The sequence below is a fragment of the Plecotus auritus genome, assembly GCF_963455305.1.
Source record: "Plecotus auritus genome assembly, chromosome: 4".
NCBI lineage: Eukaryota > Metazoa > Chordata > Mammalia > Chiroptera > Vespertilionidae > Plecotus > Plecotus auritus.
In genome coordinates this window covers 121,872,760-121,892,506 of record NC_137775.1, presented here as the reverse complement: position 1 = coordinate 121,892,506, position 19,747 = coordinate 121,872,760, and the positions used below count along the sequence as shown (strand labels likewise).

At 39.8% G+C, this 19,747-nt stretch overlaps 1 protein-coding gene across 9 annotated transcripts in view; it reads right to left on the bottom strand.

Annotated features, from left to right (window-relative positions):
• Positions 1-6,875: 6,875 nt before the first annotated feature.
• The window catches only part of ASB15 (ankyrin repeat and SOCS box containing 15), a 37,961-nt gene continuing 25,089 nt past the window's right edge, over positions 6,876-19,747 (bottom strand). For 2 of the 9 annotated variants that reach the window (XR_013960401.1, XR_013960403.1), the window contains 5 exons: positions 16,409-16,580; positions 13,943-14,513; positions 13,041-13,194; positions 7,659-7,751; positions 6,876-7,525 (listed from right to left, as the gene is read on the bottom strand). Coding sequence is in view for 5 of the 9 variants with exons in the window: in XM_080664524.1 (XP_080520650.1) it covers positions 7,353-7,525; positions 13,041-13,194; positions 13,943-14,513; positions 16,409-16,580 (1,070 nt within the window). In the remaining 4 variants the exon portion in view is untranslated. The remainder of the gene's footprint in view (positions 7,526-7,658; positions 7,752-13,040; positions 13,195-13,942; positions 14,514-16,408; positions 16,581-19,747) is intronic. The other 7 variants (XR_013960402.1, XR_013960404.1, XM_080664524.1 and 4 more) reach the window with 4 other exon arrangements.

The window sequence follows — 19,747 nt, the reverse complement described above, 5'->3', positions numbered from 1 at the left end:
CACCTGTCAGGGAGAGACACACCCCTTCTATTCTCTTTTAAGCAATTTATTCAGATGCGATTTAATCCCCTAAAATTCGCCCCCTTGAAGTGTAAAGTCCAATGATTTTTTTCAGTAAAATTTCCAAGTTGTGCAACCATCATTCCAACCCAATTTTACAACATTTGCAGTCAACCTTTGCTCCAACCCCCCAGCCCCAGGGGACCATGAATCTGGAATCATACACTACTCGGCATTTGCGTGTGGCTTCTTTCCCTTCACCTAACGTTTTTGAGGCCCATCCATGTCGTAGCATGTTGCTGAATGTTATTTTGTTGTATAGTTATGCCATATTGTATTTCTGTAATTGCCAGTTGATGGACATTTGGATTGTTTCCACTTTTTGGCTTTTATGAACAACGCCCTCCTAATCTGAACTAAAAATGTTGGGGTGGAAAGGGGTCAGGATTTATAGTCAGGAGACACAGGTTGAATCCTAGCTTAGTTAACTGTACGACTGATTTCCTTATCCACAGAGTGGAGGTAATTAACCCCTCCCCTGCCCTGCTCCCAGAGTAGTTGTAAGAATCAAATGAGATGATGTATGTGGAATGCCTGTGAACTATCAAACACAGGACAAATGAAAAGCATTGTTATTGAAGTGGTTTTTCCAGAATGTATTCAAGTGAGCTAAATGTTTCTCAAGATTCTTTCCACATTCATAGATCAAATAATCAAGCTTTTGATTGATAAGAAATATCTACTCATTTTCTTCTATAGAGTTGGGGTTCTCACCATCTTTACCTAGCTAAAGCTTGTTATTTAGAAAGGCTTTAATATGATTCTACCTCTCTTAAACTTACTTGCATTCTAAACCTTACTTTTGATTGTCAAATAAAAGGCTTTGTTTGAAGAGAAGGTCTTCAGAAATCCTAGAATCTCAGTGTAGGATGTCATACGCAGTGAAGTTCAGATTTAATCAGGGCATCCTTCAACCCACAGATTCAATTTAGCCTCTTGGATTCCTCAGGCAATTGTGCAGGGCAGGCCCCCAATGAAGGGTCTGGAGTCAGAGTTAAGACCACGCCAAGGGGCTTCCAAAGAGTCAAGCCTAAGCAAATGTTACTGTTGTCCAGTGAAAGGTGATTAAAGTTGTCACTTCATTGAAACAGTATTAAACTAGATCTTTAGGAATACTCAGACATTCATCAATACAGATCGTTGACCACTGCATGTCTTGCCTAGTTCTTTGACTTCCACAAAGCATAAAAAATGGCTTCCTTGGGAAGCCAGTGCAAACTTGCCTCACACAGAAAGAAGCTGATACTGGTATCTCACACCCACTCAATCCCAAGTAAGTATCACATTGAGCGCCTTCCACACCTTCTACCTTATCCAGCATTATGGGCTGCTTCCAAGAAGTTTTATCTTAAACCTCACTGGGAGATCTGGGATGCAAGAATTCCAAAGCAAGAGAAATGGCCATTCCCAGTTTACTGGAATCTGAAACACAGAATGTTAGTAGCAGTCAAATGCCTCTGGTGGCATCACTGGCCAGCCCAACATTAGAACTCAGGCACTTCCAGTGCCCAGATTCAAATTACTAGGCTGTCTCTTTCCAAAAACAGCAAATCCCCAGACATCTCTAGCACTCCCTGAAGTTACAAAACATAGGCCACCAAGGTCAAATAAGTCTATTCCTTCCACACATCTTCTCCCTTGAGAAGCCTTTTCTTCCCTTTCCAACAATTGATGATCAGGGTCTTTACTAAGTAAAAGCAAATGTGAGGGATTACATGCTAGGGACAATTCCCTGCTGTCTTTATTCTGTGCCTTTTCTCGAAGAATTTATAGGTATTGTAAGATGCCATGTACGTCTCTACCATTATTTTTCATATTTTCACATCTAAACATGACAATCTGCAGCCTTGTACAAGAAGGCCAAGGTTCTTAACTTTGGCAACTCTGGCACTATCACTGTCACCATGTAAGAATGATGAGAGTTCAAGTGTCACAGGTACTTACTCTATGTTAGATAGTGTGTTTATACATTTATATCATGTCTTGTTCAAATTCAAGCAGCTAATAATTGGTGGAGCCCTAACCAGTTTGAGCATCGACCTGGGGACTGAATGGTCCCAGGTTCAATTTTGGTCAAGGGCAGATGCCTGGGTTGCAGACTCGGTCCCTGGTAGGGGGTGTGCAAGAGGCAGCTGATCAATGATTCTCTCTCATCATTGATGTTCCTATCTCTCTCTCCCTCTCCCTTCCTTTCTGAAATCAATAAAAAATATATTTAAAAAAACAATAATTGGTGGAGCCTGGTTCAAACTCATGTCTGTTTGGCTACAAAGTATATGTTCTTACCTACTGCATTATATTGCACAGCTAATATGCCATACTATGATGCATGTATCTATATATATTATATGTATATATGAGAGGCCCGGTCCACAAATTCTTGCACAGGTAGGGTCCCTCGGCCTGGCCAGCGATTGGGGGCTGATCAGGGTGTCATGCCCAGTCCCCATGGGGGCCAGCCAGCCAGGGGGGGATAGGGGCCGCCGGAGGTTGGCTGGCTGGCCGGGGGGGGGGGGGGGGGGGGCTGCAGGGGGGGAGGGACCACGGGAGGTTGGCCGGCTACAGAAGGTTGGCTATGGGAGAGCACTGGCCACCAGGGGGCAGCTCCTGCATTTAGTGTCTGGCCCCTGGTGATCAGTGCGCATCATAGCAACTGGTCGACCAGTCCTTCCAGTCATTCTGGTCGTTGGGTCATAACCGGTGGCTTAGGCTTTTAGCTATATAGATGTCATATATATGTTCTATGTATACAAATATGGATATATACATGTAGTGTTTCATTTTCTTCTTTAAATAACTTGAAGTACTTTAGAGTTTTTATATGTCCTAAATGATTTCTGATTTGGAAGGTGACAATATATATAAGAGTGATGTGTCTTGAAACCAAAATTTGGATAGGGATGTCTGATAAAAGGCCAGGACAAAGCTTAAGTGTGGTTCTCTGTGATGCAAAACACTTCATCTTTTTTGTAGTTCCCATGATGTCTGATCCATAATGTATTGATTTTTCAATAGTACGCATCGAAAGGGAGTGTTACCTATGAATATTTGCTGGGTACAATCATGTTCACATTTTCTGCACTGTCATCCTATTGCCTGGAAACATGCACTGTGACTAATGAAACTGAATGAACCATACTCTTCAGGAGGTGCTTGATTTCATTGGACTAATGAAATTATTTTAGGTTGGAAATGGAAATACTATTTAAAGGTCACCTCCTGAAGAACTAAACAAAACACACTCACATGAGAGGTCAAACCTGCTTCTTTCTTCCCAGGATTTCTTTAGAATACAAAATAGAGTCCACAGTGACCAAACTGGCCATGCCATCATGGCAGCATGGAAGGTTGTCTTCAAAACACTGCCCCATCGATTTCACGGTGGTTACACAGGCACCACCGTAGAATGTTTGGCTTCTCCAAAGGCTCACAGGGATGAGCAGCTGTTGCCCTCTCCCAGTTAGTGACATATTCTGGGAGAAACAGAGTCCTAATTAGATAAAAGTTCATTCTCCTTACCATCCAGCCCACTCAAGAACAAAAAACACTGCTAGGAAAGTTCAAGATGTGGTAAGAAAAAGATCAAATCCATCTGGGACACAGTGATTGCCTTGGTTTCATATACTACATTTTTCTCCTACTTTACAGACACACACACAAAAAAACAGTTTTAAAACTTGTGCAGTGAATTCATATATGTATATTCATGTATTCCTTGAATATATTTACATAAACTACATTAAAGAAAATGTCAAAGCTTTAGTGTACTAGAATTTATTTAATATTTGGAGTATCTTGAACACATTTATGAAAAAATACATTAAAGAAAATGTCAAAGCTTTAGTTTATTTAATATCTGAAGTCATATGGCAAACTTGTATGCTTGTGATTATTTTTTATTTATTTAGTGCACTATTTATAGGTAACAATGCATTTTAGCCTCAAGTAGGAGAGCAACAGAGGAATTGTGAAATCCTATACATAAAACATTATAGTTCTAATTAAATACATTACAGTTTAATTTACATAAAAATATATCCTCTAGGGAATACAACTATAGCTCTAATTGTACAGGTAATTTTAATACTTATTTATATCCCAAAGATAACTAAAGCTAAATACAATTTGAAAAATTTACAACCAGTACGGCATTATAATTGAAAGAGTACAGTAACTCTTAAGATAAAAATAAATCTAAGAAAAACATTAAAATCTAAGAAAAATGAATCTAAATAATTGCATTATTAATATGTAACCAATTCAGAGAGTCAAAACTATCATTTACCACAAGGTCACTGGTCATTTTTGTCTGGGTCTTATACAACATTCACTCATTCAATATATTCAACAAATGATTTTTGAACCCGCTCTGTGCTCTAGGGAATGTGTGTAGCCCTAAGAAAACACTGGAAGACAAAGCAGACATAGACCCTGCCCTCATAGAGCTTATCTAGTGGTGCAGACAGAGGAGAACATAGGCACCTATAATATAGCGTGAGAATTGCTGTGCTGGAGCCTCCCACCCTAGAGGAGGCAACATCAATGCTGAGACCTGTAGGATAAGGGTGAAACACTTGAGCCCATTGTAAAGCAAGATTTCATGAGCTAAAAGCAGATGCATTTCTTACAGCAGATACAATTTTTTCAGCACAGGGAAAAACAAGCCTTAAAGAGCTTCAAAACAATACAGGCAAGCATTATAAAGAAAAGAATGATTAAACCTAATTAAGAAGTTCCTCCAAATATGGACCTGAGCACTTGTGGTATCTATGAAAATAGACTTGCAAACCAATCTTTGGTTCGTTCAAAGAGGGGCGGGGCGGGGGGGGGGGGGGGTGATGGTCTAACGTCTGCTGAAGCCAGGTGGCTTTCTGTCTTCTTGTCACTACCTGATCCGTGTTGGTGTCATACACCTCCTTTTTCTGCCAACATGTAGTCTAAGCAATTCTATTATCTAAGACAACTTAGATCATCGAAGAGGAGGAAGGAGATGGAAAGAGGATTCCAGATAGAAGGAAAAGGAAGTGCAAAGACTCCCGAGATGTAAGAGAGTGTGGTCTATTCTACAGCAGTGATTCCAAAAGAAAGAACCTAAGATACTTGTTGGGCCAGAATGAAATTTTCACCCATCAATAGGAAAATGAGGACAGTGTGCTAAGTCTTTCCTAAGCTAAAGTCATTCAATTTTAATAATTGAGTTTAAGGCTGCCTTATTTTCTGGCATTAAAATGGCTACTGTTTTATGAAATGACAGTGGTAGTAGATGATATACAAATCTATTTGCATTTCCTTCTCCCTCTGCCTGAGCTCCTCTATGTATATTTAGATAAATGACCCCATTTTTAAAACTAGTAAAACAAAAACTACTGATGTGTAGATTTTACATAGGTCTGGGAATCACTGTTCGAAGAATACATTTTTAAAAGTGGTTTAAGCCCTGACTAGTTTGGCTCAGTGAATGGAGTGTCGGCCTGCAGACTGAAGGGTCCCGGGTTCGATTCCAGTCAAGGGCATGTACCTTGGTTGTGGGCACATCCCCAGTAGGGGGTGTGCAGGAGGCAGCTGATCGATGTTTCTCTCTCATTGATGTTTCTAACTCTCTATCCCTCTCCCTTCCTCTCTGTAAAAAATCAATAAAGTATATTTTTTTAAAAGTGGTTTAATATGGTTGAAGGGGAGGGATGAAGGAGACATTGAGAAATAAGGCTAAGGAGGAAGGCAGAAAATTAGATCATGGAGGAACTTTGAACTTTATCCTAAGAGCAATGGGAATGATTTTAAGCATTTGTAAAAGATCATTCTGGGATGTGTGTGTAGAATGCATGTTAAATGGGACAAGACAACAGGAAGGAAGGCCAGTGAGGCAGTTCTACAGTATCCCAGAGGCCCAGACAATGGACATAAGGGCTGGAATTAGGGCCAAACCAGTGAGACTGAGAAGAAGATGATTTCAAGAGATAAACATACCAGGATCTGGTGATCTGTTATGTTGGGTAAGGAAGATGGGATGGTCAAGGCTAATGTCCAGGCTTTTGACCTGGGAAACGGAAGTGATCTTTGCACTAACCATTGAGCTAGACAATATAGGAGAAGGAGACTTTTGGTGGAGGAAGGTAATGACTTCATTTGTGACATGTTGAACTTGAGGTGTCTTTGTGTTCATGTGCATCAGGGCAATTGTCTACACAGGTCTCAAGCACACGAGAGAAAGAGCTGAACTTCAGATATACATTTTGTAGTCAACAGCATACAGGCAGTAATCGAAACTGTGCACATGGATGAAATGTCCCAGAGACTGTATCATAAGAAGAGAAGAGGGCTTAAGACGTGTTACAAAAGGGTTGGCAGGAGATGAACGATGCAGAAAGAAGCCAGAAACACATGGGTGGAGAGGAGCGCCAAGACACGAAGGCAGAGGCATTGTGGAAACGACGGGAAGACCGTTTCCAGGAGGGGGCAGGCCAGTGTCAGGTGCTGCAGGAATCAGCTGAAAGGACTGAAGAATGCTCATTGACATTAGCAGCAAGAACTTGCTAAGGACCCTGGCAAAGGCAGTGGAGGGAGCAGAAGCCAGAGAGAGTGTGTGAATCTGCAGGCAGGAAGGCGCTCTTCCATGCAGCGTGGCCACGAGAGAAAGGGGAGGAAGGGCCAGCAACGGGCTGAAGGCGTGGCTTGAAAAAGTGGGTCCTTTGTTTGTTTTATAAACATAGGAGAGACTTGCTCATGGATATTGTAGGAGCCACTTGCTTGATGGGGAGAGTTTGAAGACTTGTTGCAAGGGGAGAAAATCAATAGGGAGTCAAAGACAAAATATTGACTTGCTTAAAAAATCACAATGTTTAATGGGGGGGAAGGAGGACTTATGTAATACTTTCAGCAATAAATATCAAACAAAAAAAAAATCACAATGTAACCAAAAGGATGGTTGTAAGAGGGGAGGGATGGGGGAATGGGTGAAAAGGGGAAGGGGAATATAGCAATAATATTGTGTTGTTTGCACAGTGACAGATGATTACTAGAATTAATAAGATGATCACATTGTAAGGTATAAAAATGTCAAATCACTATATTGTCTATCTGAAACTAATATAACCAATATCATATTGTATATCAACTATACTTAAATTTTTAAAAAATCACAATGTTAAGGTCTTTAAAGATGTAAAATGTGGTGTTCTCGTAAGAACACAGGATCCTGTTATAAAACTGTCAATGGATTTAAACACAGTTAAGGAGGTAAAATGATTCCAAGAAATATTTTTAAAATCACATTCTAAAATGTTACTTTTAAATTATGGCAGTTTTAGCTCTTGTCCGTAGAGGTCATACTCTTTAAATAATATGTATCTTTGAATGGTTGGTGGTAAAGGAAGCTTCTCGATAGAGGCTGGCTGGCAGAGTCGCTGGAGTCCCATAATTCTTCGGATTTTTAACCGACACAAATGCTTTAATGAGCAAGGATTCTCTAAAATGAATGGGGAAAACAAGTAAAAAATAAAACCCAGTATTAGTGGCTGGATCTGGAAGATACAGACTGTTTTAGAATAACACCAGTAGGTATGCACACGTTAACAGCTGTGGCTTTAAGGAAAATTCACCTTGTAATTAGGCCTTCCAGACCATTCCTCTGGGATGTAAGCTCCAGGAAGGCCGGCCTGCAGTCTGTCTGTGTCAGGAAGATAGCCTCGCTCCTAGCAGGTGTTCAACCAGGGGATGTTAAATGAATGAATGGACTTCATTTAAGCGAGCAAATGCTCCTACCTCCTCCTACTTATTCTTTAGAATTGAGTATTACAGAGATATATTTCTTCACTTTCTCTCTCTTCTACCAATCTTTCTGATGAATAACTATCTAGGAATTATCTGATGCAAATGATTCCGTATGCCCATAATCCCTAGGTTTGTTTCAGTGTCTTGACACCTAAACATTTTATATTTAAAAATCTACTAAGGTAAAATATCAGAGTTAGTCTTTATTTTCAACTCTTACTTTATCTCGATGGCAATGACAGTACTGACACACTGTCCCGGCGATGCGAGCTAGTGAAAGGACAGCATCGCACAAGGGCTCAGCCGTAGGCCCTGGGCTCGGTCAGCTTGGATTAAAATGCTGGGGCTCTGCCACTTAGTATTTGTGTGACCTTAGACGAGTTACTTGACCTCTGTGAACTCAGTGTTCTCATCTGTGAAATGTGGATAAGAATGGGACCTACCTCTTAGGGTTGTTTGAAGATAAAACAAATTAATTCATGTAAAGTATTAGAAAAGTACTTGGTACCTTGTAGCCATTCAATAATGTGAACTATCACTCAATTCAAAAATAAAAGACATCACATTTCTATTACACTTGAGACGATAAACATGCAAATTATTTCTTTTTTAAAAATGAAAGCAAATTGCCCTGACCAGTTTGGCTCAGTGGATAGAGCGTCGGCCTGCGGACTGAAGGGTCCCAGGTTCGATTCCAGTCAAGGGCATGTACCTGGGTTGCGGGCACATCCCCAGTAGGGGGTGTGCAGGAGGCAGCTGATCGATGTTTCTCTCTCATCGATGTTTCTAACTCTCTATCCCTCTCCCTTCCTCTCTGTAAAAAATCAATAAAAAATATATTTAAAAAAAAATGAAAGCAATGTTTTTCAAAAACTATTGAGGCAAAATAATTGTTACCCAAATAGGCAGAATAAACCCATCTTTTTTTTCCATTTAGTTTTCTTCCCTAACAAATGCTATACTACCTTCTGTATACCTGGAGAAATGCTGACATCCAGTGGTTATCCATACTCACAGCAATCAACTGACTTACATTCTGGTTGCAATAATATATGATTGAAACAACCCAAAACATTCCTCCTATTTATATTGGGATTGCCTTTCTAAAGTCATAAGAATTGGTCCTTCTTTTTCAGTATAAACACATGGAAAATTAATTACCAATTAGAAGCAAAATGCTCTATGACAGGAAACACACTGGTGTTGGAGAAAGAGCCTAAGTTTTGAAATGAGACAGGCAAACGTTCAAATCCTTGCTTTATTATTGTCTATGTCTACAACTTTGGAAAATTAATTTGTCTAAACTTTAGGGTTTTTGCCCTTATCATCACCAAAATCTTTTAACCTTTTTATTGTAAAATAAAATACAGATAGAGCAACTGAACAAATGTATAGCTTCTTAAGTTATTATAAGTGACTAGAGGCCCAGTGCACGAAATTCTTGCACTTGCGGGGTGTGGGGGCGTCCCTCAGCCTGGCCTGCACCCTCTCGCAGTCCAGGAGCCCTCAGGGGATGTCCGACTGCCGGCTTAGGGAGCGGGCCTAAGCTGGCAGGCGGACATCCTTAGCGCTGTTATGGAGGAGGGAGAGGCTCCCGCCATCGCCGCTGCACTCGCCAGCCATGAGCCCGGCTTCTGGCTGAGTGGTGCTCCCCCTGTGGGAGTGCACTGATCACTAGGGGGCAGTTCCTGTGTTGAGCGTCTGCCCCCTGGTGTTCAGTGCACGTCATACCGACTGGTTGTTCTGCTGTTTGGTCTATTTGCATATTAGCCTTTTACTATATAGGATTATTAGGTCAACATCTTTTTCTCCCAGGTTATAATAGAAGAACTTCTCTAGCCACCCCAGAATTCCTTCCAAAGTCCTCCCAAGCTTCATTTATTCCTCCCCTCTAAGAAACTACTATTCTGACTTGTACAGGAATCACTTCTTATAGCGCTTCATCATCTCAGTGCGTTTACCCTACACCAGTGGTCGGCAAACCGTGGCTCATGAGCCACATGCGGTTCTTTGGCCCCTTGAGTGTGGCTCTTCCACAAAATACCACGTGTGGGGGCACATGTACAGTGCAATTGAAACTTCGTGGCCCATGCGCAGAAGTCGGTTTTCGGCCTGGGCGAGTCTATTTTGAAGAAATGGCGTTAGAACACTCAAGGGGCCTAAGAGCCGCATGTGGCTCACGAGCCGCGGTTTGCCGACCACTGCCCTACACCAAGCATGTCAAACTCAAAGGCTAACACGGGCCAAATAAACAAGGTTTAAGTTTATGTGGGCCGCAAAAAAACAAAAGCTTCAATTTTCATAAAAACATAGGTTTATTTCAATAGAGACATGCTGAATACAAAAGGCTGAAATAAATGAGTAATTGTTAACATAAAATAATAGAATATTTTAATAAAAATTAATATTTTTTCTTAAACATTAACTTACCAGACACTGAATAACTGCACAAATTAATAAGCGTAATGCAAATAAACCTATTTTTCTTGTTCTCTGAAAGCAAAATATTTCCTGTTGCGCACACCAAACAAGTCAGTACTAGACTAATGACATGGCAATCGGCTGCTAAAATATTCACTGCTAGTTGTAGTGGAGGGAAATGGTGCGCCTGCGTGTATGGCGCATAAGGGAAATGAATGCAACACGATTATAGTAATCAGTCATTAGCGAATGTTGTAGTTTGTTACTAATAATTATGTATAACAGGATATTATAAAAATTAAGTTATGAAATTTTTATTAAAATGCTTCTTACATACCATTATATTGGCTGGGCCACAAAAATATTCACTGGGGGCCGCATGTGGCCTGTGGGCCACGAGTTTGACATGCTTGCCCTACACTGTAGTATTGACAATTGACAATATTTTTAAAAATTTGACATGTCTATTTATATTTTTCTTATAATAAATGTTATGAGGTTTGACTGTGATACTTTTCTGTTGCTCATTTTTATGGGAACTTAGTTTTCCCAAATTTCTGGAAGGAAGCTAGGTTCAAGATAGCTCTTTTAGATTAACAGAGCTTCCTATTCTGTCACCTTCTGATCCTCAATACGGCCCGCGTCTTGCTCTCTGAGGTTTCCTGGTTTTGTTTGCACCCACTCATGTGGACCTCTCTTATCTCCATCCTGCTTGATTTTGTTGTTATCCCAATGTGGGCCCAGTTCAGAAAGGGAGGCCTGTCAGCCCAGTTTCCTGAATTCATAGGGTTCAGACTGTTTTATAATTCCCCTTAGCCTCAGTTTTTTATTGATAAAAATTAGCATGACAGCACACAACTCTACAAGTTGTGAGGATTTCATGACATACTTTACATGTGCATTTCATACTTCACATAAACTTATGTATAATAAAAATAATATAAAAACACTAATATTGTAGTTCATAAAATAGCTAAATTTATTAAGTGTTTTAATATTCTACATAGTATGCTAAGCACCTTACATGCATCATCTCTTTATTTATTTTTTAAAATATATTTTTATTGATTTCAAAGAAGAAGGGAGAGGGAGAGAGATATAGAAACGTGAATGACGAGAGAGAATCATTGATCGGCTGCTTCCTGCACACCCCATACTGGGGATAGAGCCTGCAACCCGGGCATGTGCCCTGACTGGGAATCGAGCTGTGATCTCCTAGTTCATAGGTCAACGTTCAACCACAGAGCCATACCAGCTGGGCCATGCATCATCTTTTTAAATTCGCAAAACAACCTTATGAGGTAACTACTATCGTAGCCCCATTTTGTAGTGGGAAAACCTTGGCATAAAAGGGGTAACTTTCTCAAAATCATACAGCTAGTATGCTATCTTGGTCTTTTTTCAGAAAATAAAAAATTCCCCTCTCTTCAATTAAATAGGAATGATACAACAAATTGTTGTTTGTTTCCATGAAAATATCAGCCCTGAATAACATATACAACTCAGCAATCCTATTCCTAGATAAGGCCAGAATTTTATGCCAGCGTCGGTCCATCTAACCCCAGAGGTCAATTTCTAGGCTCACGATACTGCATTACTTATCAGATTCTCTAAGATTCCAATTTTAGTTCCCACAACGTCTCATCTATTGTAGAACTCATTCAGGGGGAAGTCATTTGAGAAAATCCAAGCTTACCTCAAAATCTGCATTTTTTTCATTTTAATTTTTTTATTGATTGAGGTATTACATATTTGTCCTCATCCCCCCATTACCTTCCCAACTTTCTAGCCAAAGTCTCCATCCTTCCCACAAAAAACTCAGGTGAATTAATTTAATGTGTGAGACTCTGATTGAAACTAAATGTTTAAATGAAAACTACTTTACCACTCATATTTCTTTTTATAGAACTTTATATCTAACAAATTTGATATGTAAATCAGCTCAACATTTAAGTTTTATCTTATTGATTGAGAAATATAATCTACCTAAAATTTGCCTGGTCCTAAAGAATTAGTTGTTGAGGTTTTGTTAATCTATTCATGGGTGATTTGGGTTTATTAAGAGTGCCAGAGTATATGCATGTGACGTAAAGTTCTATGATGCTTCTTTAGGCTCCATGCAATTGATGTCCAAGTAGGTTTGGGAGTTCATTTTTCCAAACTCGTATTTTGAAAGAGAAAACCTCTCCAATCTATTATTTTTTTCTAGTTTCTATATGTATTTGAAGTAATTTTAAACGCCATTTTATTGAAACATTTGTAATATGATTCATAATTATAACTAAACTTTAACCTTGAAAACACAAAGTAGCCTGTCTACAATAAAAACATTTGATGGTAGGAATTTGTCAATAAAGACCAGAGAGATAGCATATCAAAAAGGATAATTCTAATACATACCATTCATTCATTTACTCATTATTTATTGACTATTTAACACTTACTAGGAATTATGCTAAGCCTTGAGAATACAAAAATAAAACAGATTCCTGCCCATACGGAGATTACAGTCTACATACTTTATAATATTCTAAAAGTTAACTTTAAAAAATGAGTTCTATTTAGAATGTTAATATAGTTATAATATTACCTATTATACAATCAAAGAGTTAGAAAGTATTAAGAAAAGCAAAACAACATTAGCATCTTAAATCAGAAGAAATAGTAAGGGTGACTTTCAAAAACAGTGAAAATAAAATAGCACTGAAAAAAAGTACCAAAGATAACATTGAGAAATTTCCCCTATAGACACTTTTCATAAAAAAATTTGTAGGCAAACTTGTTTTTACCTAGTATTTGACGGATTTCTGGCCATTCTCTCTGTACTTCCAGTGCAGACTTCAGTTTATCACACAGAGGGATGTAATCCATGTAATCTATTAATACACGAATAACGCTGCCTACCAAGTGTTTCATCCAAGGAACTGTAATAAACTCACAGAACTGGGAGAATTGATAAAATTTAATTTAGTAGTACTTTTACTATACCATATACATAAGCACTCAATTTTATGAAAATTACTATCTTTGTCTTTTTACAGGAAATAAAAGGTACCTCCTTGTAGTGAACGAAAAAGAAAAATAAGTGGTTTGCTTGTTTCTGTGAAACAACGGGTCCTGGAGTTATATGCAAGGCTCTGATGTGATGTAGCCAGCATAACATGGAAAAAATCATGCTTCTTTCCAGGATTCTTCTTTCCATGCTTTTAGCCCCAGTATCCCACTGAATAAGCATAAGTTGTTAACTGAATACATTTTCACATTCTTCTACATTCAGTTTCCAATTCAAGAAAAATAAACACCTTCTTCGTTGCCAGCTTTTACTCTTATATCCCCATATTATTGCTAACAAAAGTTCAAGTGTGAGAAAAATATCAAAGTTAGAGTTGATTTTTCTTTTCTTGTTACATCTCCCATGAGCCAGAGGTAGGCTCATTGGGAGATGTAACAGGAAATGAGCCCAGCTGGCGTGGCCCAGTGGTTGAGCATTGACCTATGAACCAGGAGGTCACAGTTCAATTCCCGGTCAGGGCTCGATCCCCAGTGTGAGATGTGCAGGAGACAGCCAATCAATGATTCTCTCTCATCATTGATGTTTCTCTCTCTCCCTCACCCTTCCTTTCTGAAGTCAATAAAAATCTATTTTTAAAAAATGAAATGAAAAGATGCAGAACAAAAGGCTGTAACTCACCGGGTTATCCTTTATTATACAAGATGTCCACCCCGGCAGCACCTCTTCCTCTATCTCTGACCACACGAATGAGTTCCCAAAGATGTCTCCGTGCATGCACTGGAAGCACAACTCCACTTGATAGCCGTTATTCAGCAAGAGCCTCAGCATGGCCTCATCGTTTAGGGCATACTGAATGGCGCTGGGGAAACGCGTGTCATTCACATGCATAAAATAGCAATTGACATTGGCTCCATGGGAGAGAAGCAGCCGGACGATTTCATGATTATTGGCCCTCACTGCCACAAGCAGACAGTTGAGGGGGTCTAAGTTTGGATCTGCACCTGCATTCAGAAGAACTTCTGTGCAGTGGATATCGTTATTAGAAACTGCAAAGTACAGCGCAGTCTTCCTCCCATCGTCATAGCTCTCAGAAATGTGGTCAGCAAGCAGAGTATTGACATCAAAACCATTTTCAATGAGTAGTTCTAGGCACTGGACATTTTGCCCATCTGCTGCTGAGTGAATTGGTGTTAGCCCACTTTTCCGGATTGCATTTTTGGATGTTACTGGGATAAGATATTTCAGTGCACTGAAAATAAAAATAAATCAAATATCCACATGGCTTGAAGGCAATCGAGAAATTAATTAAACCAGCTTCCTCATTAGACAAATGAGTGCAGTTTGTTTCAGTTTTCTTTATGTTTGCTAGATAACCTTATACAAAGACATATAATGGTTGTCCATTGACTTACTACTATTTGGTTTAGTGTAATGTAGTTTAGTTTTTATTTAACTTCCTGTTCGAAATGTTCCTGGGGATCACGATGGATCATATGTTTGGCCCTAGAATTTTGGCTCCTCAGGAACCCTCCCCATCTTCCAATTCTCTGAACAACATCCAATTTACAAGCAATCAGTGCTATAAGAGAAAGGTAAGCCCATCTGATGCCATAGAGAAATGCTTCATAATCTTGACCATTAGAATCATGGAGTCACGGGAAATTAAAACTGGAAGTGGCCTTGAACATCACTCAGTGCAACTCCTTCATTTAACAGAAGAGTAATGTGAAGTCTGGAGAAGTGGAACGACTTGTCCAAGGTCACACAGATGTGGAGCAAGGGTTAGATTGTAGGCCTCTTGAATTCTCATTCATTACTCCTCTTTCACTGTTTTCTGAGCTACCCATGCTTTACCATTGGCCATGAACATCCTGTCTACTTCAATATAACTCAAAATGGAATTATCAGCCATAAGAAGCTTCTTTCTTATTTCATCAACCTTATAATAGTCCAATTGCGATAACTAACCACTGCTTATGTTTCTAAGAACTTGTGATAGCTATAAATTCCACACTTGACTGACCAACTAAACATGTATGAGAGCCACCAGCAAGGATAACTTGATCTCTTGTGCCTAACTCAGAGCTACCATGTGTGAATTTATGAACACTGGGAACAAATCCAGGTAAACTTTAGCAACGTGTCACTTAGCGTTAATTATGTCATTGGCCACTTAGCTGATGTGGCCACTGAAGGTGATAAAGCCTAAGTATTTCAAAGTTTTGGAACTTATAAAATATATTTCATTGCCTAAAACCAACCTCTCATTGCAGGTAGTTTAATATAATGATTACAGACTTCTATTGATATGCCAATTGTGGCACTTTTGTGATTTAAAAATCTATCCGGCCATTTTTTTTTTTTTTTTTTGGAATAAGAACTCTATACTTAGAATGAGACTTTTCTACTCAATAATATATTTGACATTATACTATAATATCCATTCATGTTACTAAATAATTAGAGTGATACTGATAGTATTTTCACAAATTTTAATTCTTTTCAAAGGGCAAAAATTTTTAGAAACTCTATAGCCTTTTAAAAACACAGTTAAAAAAAACAGGAGGGCATATTTGGATGGCTTGTGAAGAATTCTCATGTGTAACTTCCCTCTAAAAGAGAAACTCTTCATTATAAAAGTAGTATACATTCAATGTGGAAAATTTATAAAGTACAAAAATATATTATGATGTGTATTGTGTGGGCCTCTTTGGAGATGGGTGAAAAGGTAAAGGGATTAAAAAGTACAAATGGGCAGTTATAAAAATAGTCATGGGTTGTAAAGTACAGCACAGGGAATATAATCAATAATATTGTAATAACTATTTGTAATGTCAGATAGTTACTAGACTTGGTGGGGTGAGCACTTCATAAGGTAGATAGATGTCTAAACACTCTGATGTACATCTCAAACTAATAGAATGTTGTATATCAACTGTAATTGAAAAATTTTTAAATTGTTAAAACATAAAAATATAAAAAGGGTAAAAGTCAACATGTTCAGAAGAACAAAAAAATTTTGAACATTTTGCCTATTTCTTTTTGGATTTGGGGGGTTATTACTTAGAGAGAATTATGATTATATTATACATGCAATTTTCTATTTTTTAACTTAAAATGACCATCCTATGATTGATCACTCACAGGTAATGTCCCTCGTAGGCAGCTCGGTGTATAGGAAGATGCCCTGCTCTGTTAGGTACATTTCCGCTTCCTCCATACTCCAGCAGGAGAGAGATGCAGTCAGGATTGCCCCCTCCTGCTGCCTCAAACATCACTGACGCCCCATCGTCCGCCAAAGCAAACACGTCGCCCCCTGGCAGTATGAACACATGGCACAGTGATAACTGGATGGAGTGGAAAGATGGGCTCCTTCCAATTAGACGATTGTTTTCCTTTCTAGTTAGGACTTAAAACTGAAAGTATAGAGTTAAGAACATCTACATTCTCAGTATTTTTAATGAACAATTATGCAGCATGTTTCCTTTTATTAGCAAACCTTTGCATCGCTAGAACATCTGAGAAATAAGTCAATCTCTATAACAGACAAATGCTCCTGGGAAAAGACAACAGTTAACACTCTATTTCAACAAATGTTTACCAGTTGTGCTATATGTGAAAACACTGGGTAGCAAATCTATTTTAAAAAACTCAGAGGGGAGCCCTAGCTGGTTTGGCTCAGTGGACAGAGCGTCGGCCTGCGGACTGAAGGGTCCCGGGTTCGATTCCGGTCAAGGGCATGTACCTTGGTTGCGGGCACATCCCCAGTAGGAGGTGTGCAGGAGGCAGCTGATTGATGTTTCTCTCTCATTGATGTTTCTAACTCTCTATCCCTCTCCTTCCTCTCTGTAAGAACATCAATAAAATATATATTTTAAAAAAAGAAAAAGAAACTCAGAGGAGAAATGAAACAAAAAATCATCAAAGAACACAAAGTGTAACATTCACCTGACATCAGGACTAGCAGGTTCCATGTAGGGGAAAAGGTCTGTGTTTGAAGTACGGCTCTGAGGCTGACTGTGGTAGTCGGGGACAAGCTATTTACTTGCATGAACCACATATCCTCATCTAAACTAGGGTGCACAGCTTATGTCACAAGACTTATTTAACAATTAAATGAGGCTGCACTTTGAGGTCCTCAAATATGTTAGTCTTTTCCCCATAGATGATCCTTGGGGATCCTGTGGTCTTGGGCCTTTATTTAAAGATGAGGAAAGTCAGAACCAGATGTTTAAGTAACTAAGCTAGGGGCAATGAGTAGGTAGCAGAAACCAGTTTCAGAATTTGGTTTCTTAATTCTTTTAAAAAATATATATTTATTGATTTCAGAGAGGAAGAGAGAGGGAAAGAGAGATAGAACATCAATGATAAGAGAGAATCATTGATTGGCTGCCTCCTGTAACCCCCACACTGGGAATTGAGCCCACAACCCGGGCATGTGCCCTGACCAGGAATCAAACCGTGACCTCCTGGTTCATAGGCCCACCCTCAACCACTGAGCCACGCTGGTCAGACTGGTTTCTTAATTCTTAATAAAGCACTTGGAGGTTTCAAAGGAGGGGCAACATCACAATCTTTTGGGCAAAATTAGGGAAGGCTTCAGGGAGGAGGTATCTCAAGAAGGTGATTTTGAATTATTTTGGACAGAATTCCAGATGAAGGCAAACATCTGACTCTGACCCAGACAGCGGGATGTGAGGCATGCTGGGGAACAGCATCTAATTTGGCTGGAGTGCAGGATACACGTTGGAAGTAGTGAGGAATACACCTGGTAAAACAATTTGCGATGATGCAGAGGGGGCCTGTGTATGACGCAGTGGGCAGCAGGGAGCCACTGAGGACTTTTTACTGATTTACACTATTGCAGCTGTCCTTTAGGCAGAGGAGCTGAGTTCCGTATGCAGTAAATATTCTCTGATGGGGAGGTTGGAAACCTGAAGAACAATTAAATGACTGCAGTGGTCTAGAGAAGATGTGAGGGGCCTGACCGGGAGGCAAACCAGAGGGACTGCCAGGAACAGGTGAGTGGGACATGGCAGCATTTGGCACCCGACTGGATTTGGAAAAGAAGATGATGGAAGAAGTAGAGATAAATCTACTTTGTCTCGGGTGACAGAAATCATCTACACTAATAACAGAGAAAGATGCAAAGACCATCACTCCGCTACACTACCAGCCAATAGGAATGAGTATGCAAATTACCCAACAAAGATGGCCACGCCCATAGCGGCCAGGTGGCCGGCACCCAGCAGCCCCAAGGCCCGCCACTGTGGTGCTGGGGCAGTGGAAACACAAACCCGCCAGAAACCTGTGGAAAGGGAGATAAACTATCATAACTTCATCTCCCTTTCCACAGGATGAGAAAACTGCCCCTGGACTATTTAGTGATGCGGCCCACACCTTTCTACAAGCACAGGGTATGTTATGACCACTCCCAGGAAGGTCTGGTCAGAATACTGTCTCCAGGGAATAATGCTACTGTGGCAAATCATCTAAGAGGGGAAACAAGCTTTTGTTGGGTTTATTCTGAAGGTCAGAGAACATGCCACCCCAACATGTTGTTATGTTGTTATGTTGATGATCTTGAGCTGCAGATGCTGGAAAAACAGCAAATGCATGCAGAGGCTTTCACTGAAGTCTCCTGATCTGCCTAAAATCGAACCCCCCAAAAGGAGCTTAAATGTCATAGGTCCCTTTGATGGGAGAAGTGTCATCAGGCAGAGAAGACTGACTCCAGTCATAGGACAGGAGAGTAGAAGTTGACATCACACCCAAACTTTGTTTACAAACTATCTCCCCCCACCCCATTAATCTTTCCTAAAAATCATTTACTCTCCTCTAAGAGGCCTACATCTCCCGTCCCTTTCCCTAGGAAGATGGTATTTAAGTCTGCATTCTAAGCCACCTTGGGGAGTTACTCATTTTTCCCTGGGATCTCCCACATATACACGAGGTACACATGTTAATGAACTTTTGTTTTTTTCTTGGTGATCTGTCTTTCATTACAAGGGCCTCCACTAAGAACTCAGTAAGGTAGAGGAAAACTATTTTTCCTCCTCCATAATTCTATCTCGGGAAATCAAGTCCCCAGCTGAACAATGAGATTGGCTCAAGTACCAAGCAGTCCTGGCTGACGGGAGGGAAGCTTCTAGGGAGAAATCAATGATATTGGCACCAAAGTGGGACAGAGGGCACACGCATGGTTGCTGGTGGGAGTTTAAAGTAGTTCAATATTTTTGGAGGATGATTTGGCAAATTCGATAGAAATGTTCAAGGTACATCCAAGAGTCTTCTATTAGGAATCACATCTGCTGAGATAAAGCACAAATGCATAAGCCCTGGTCAGAACCCAGGATGCTACTGCGGGCTCCCCTTCCACAATAGGAAAACCTGTGAACAACCTGCATTTTTAGGACAAAGTGGCATCTATACTAATAAAAGGGTAATATGCTAATTAGACTGAACATCTTCCAGACAACCTTC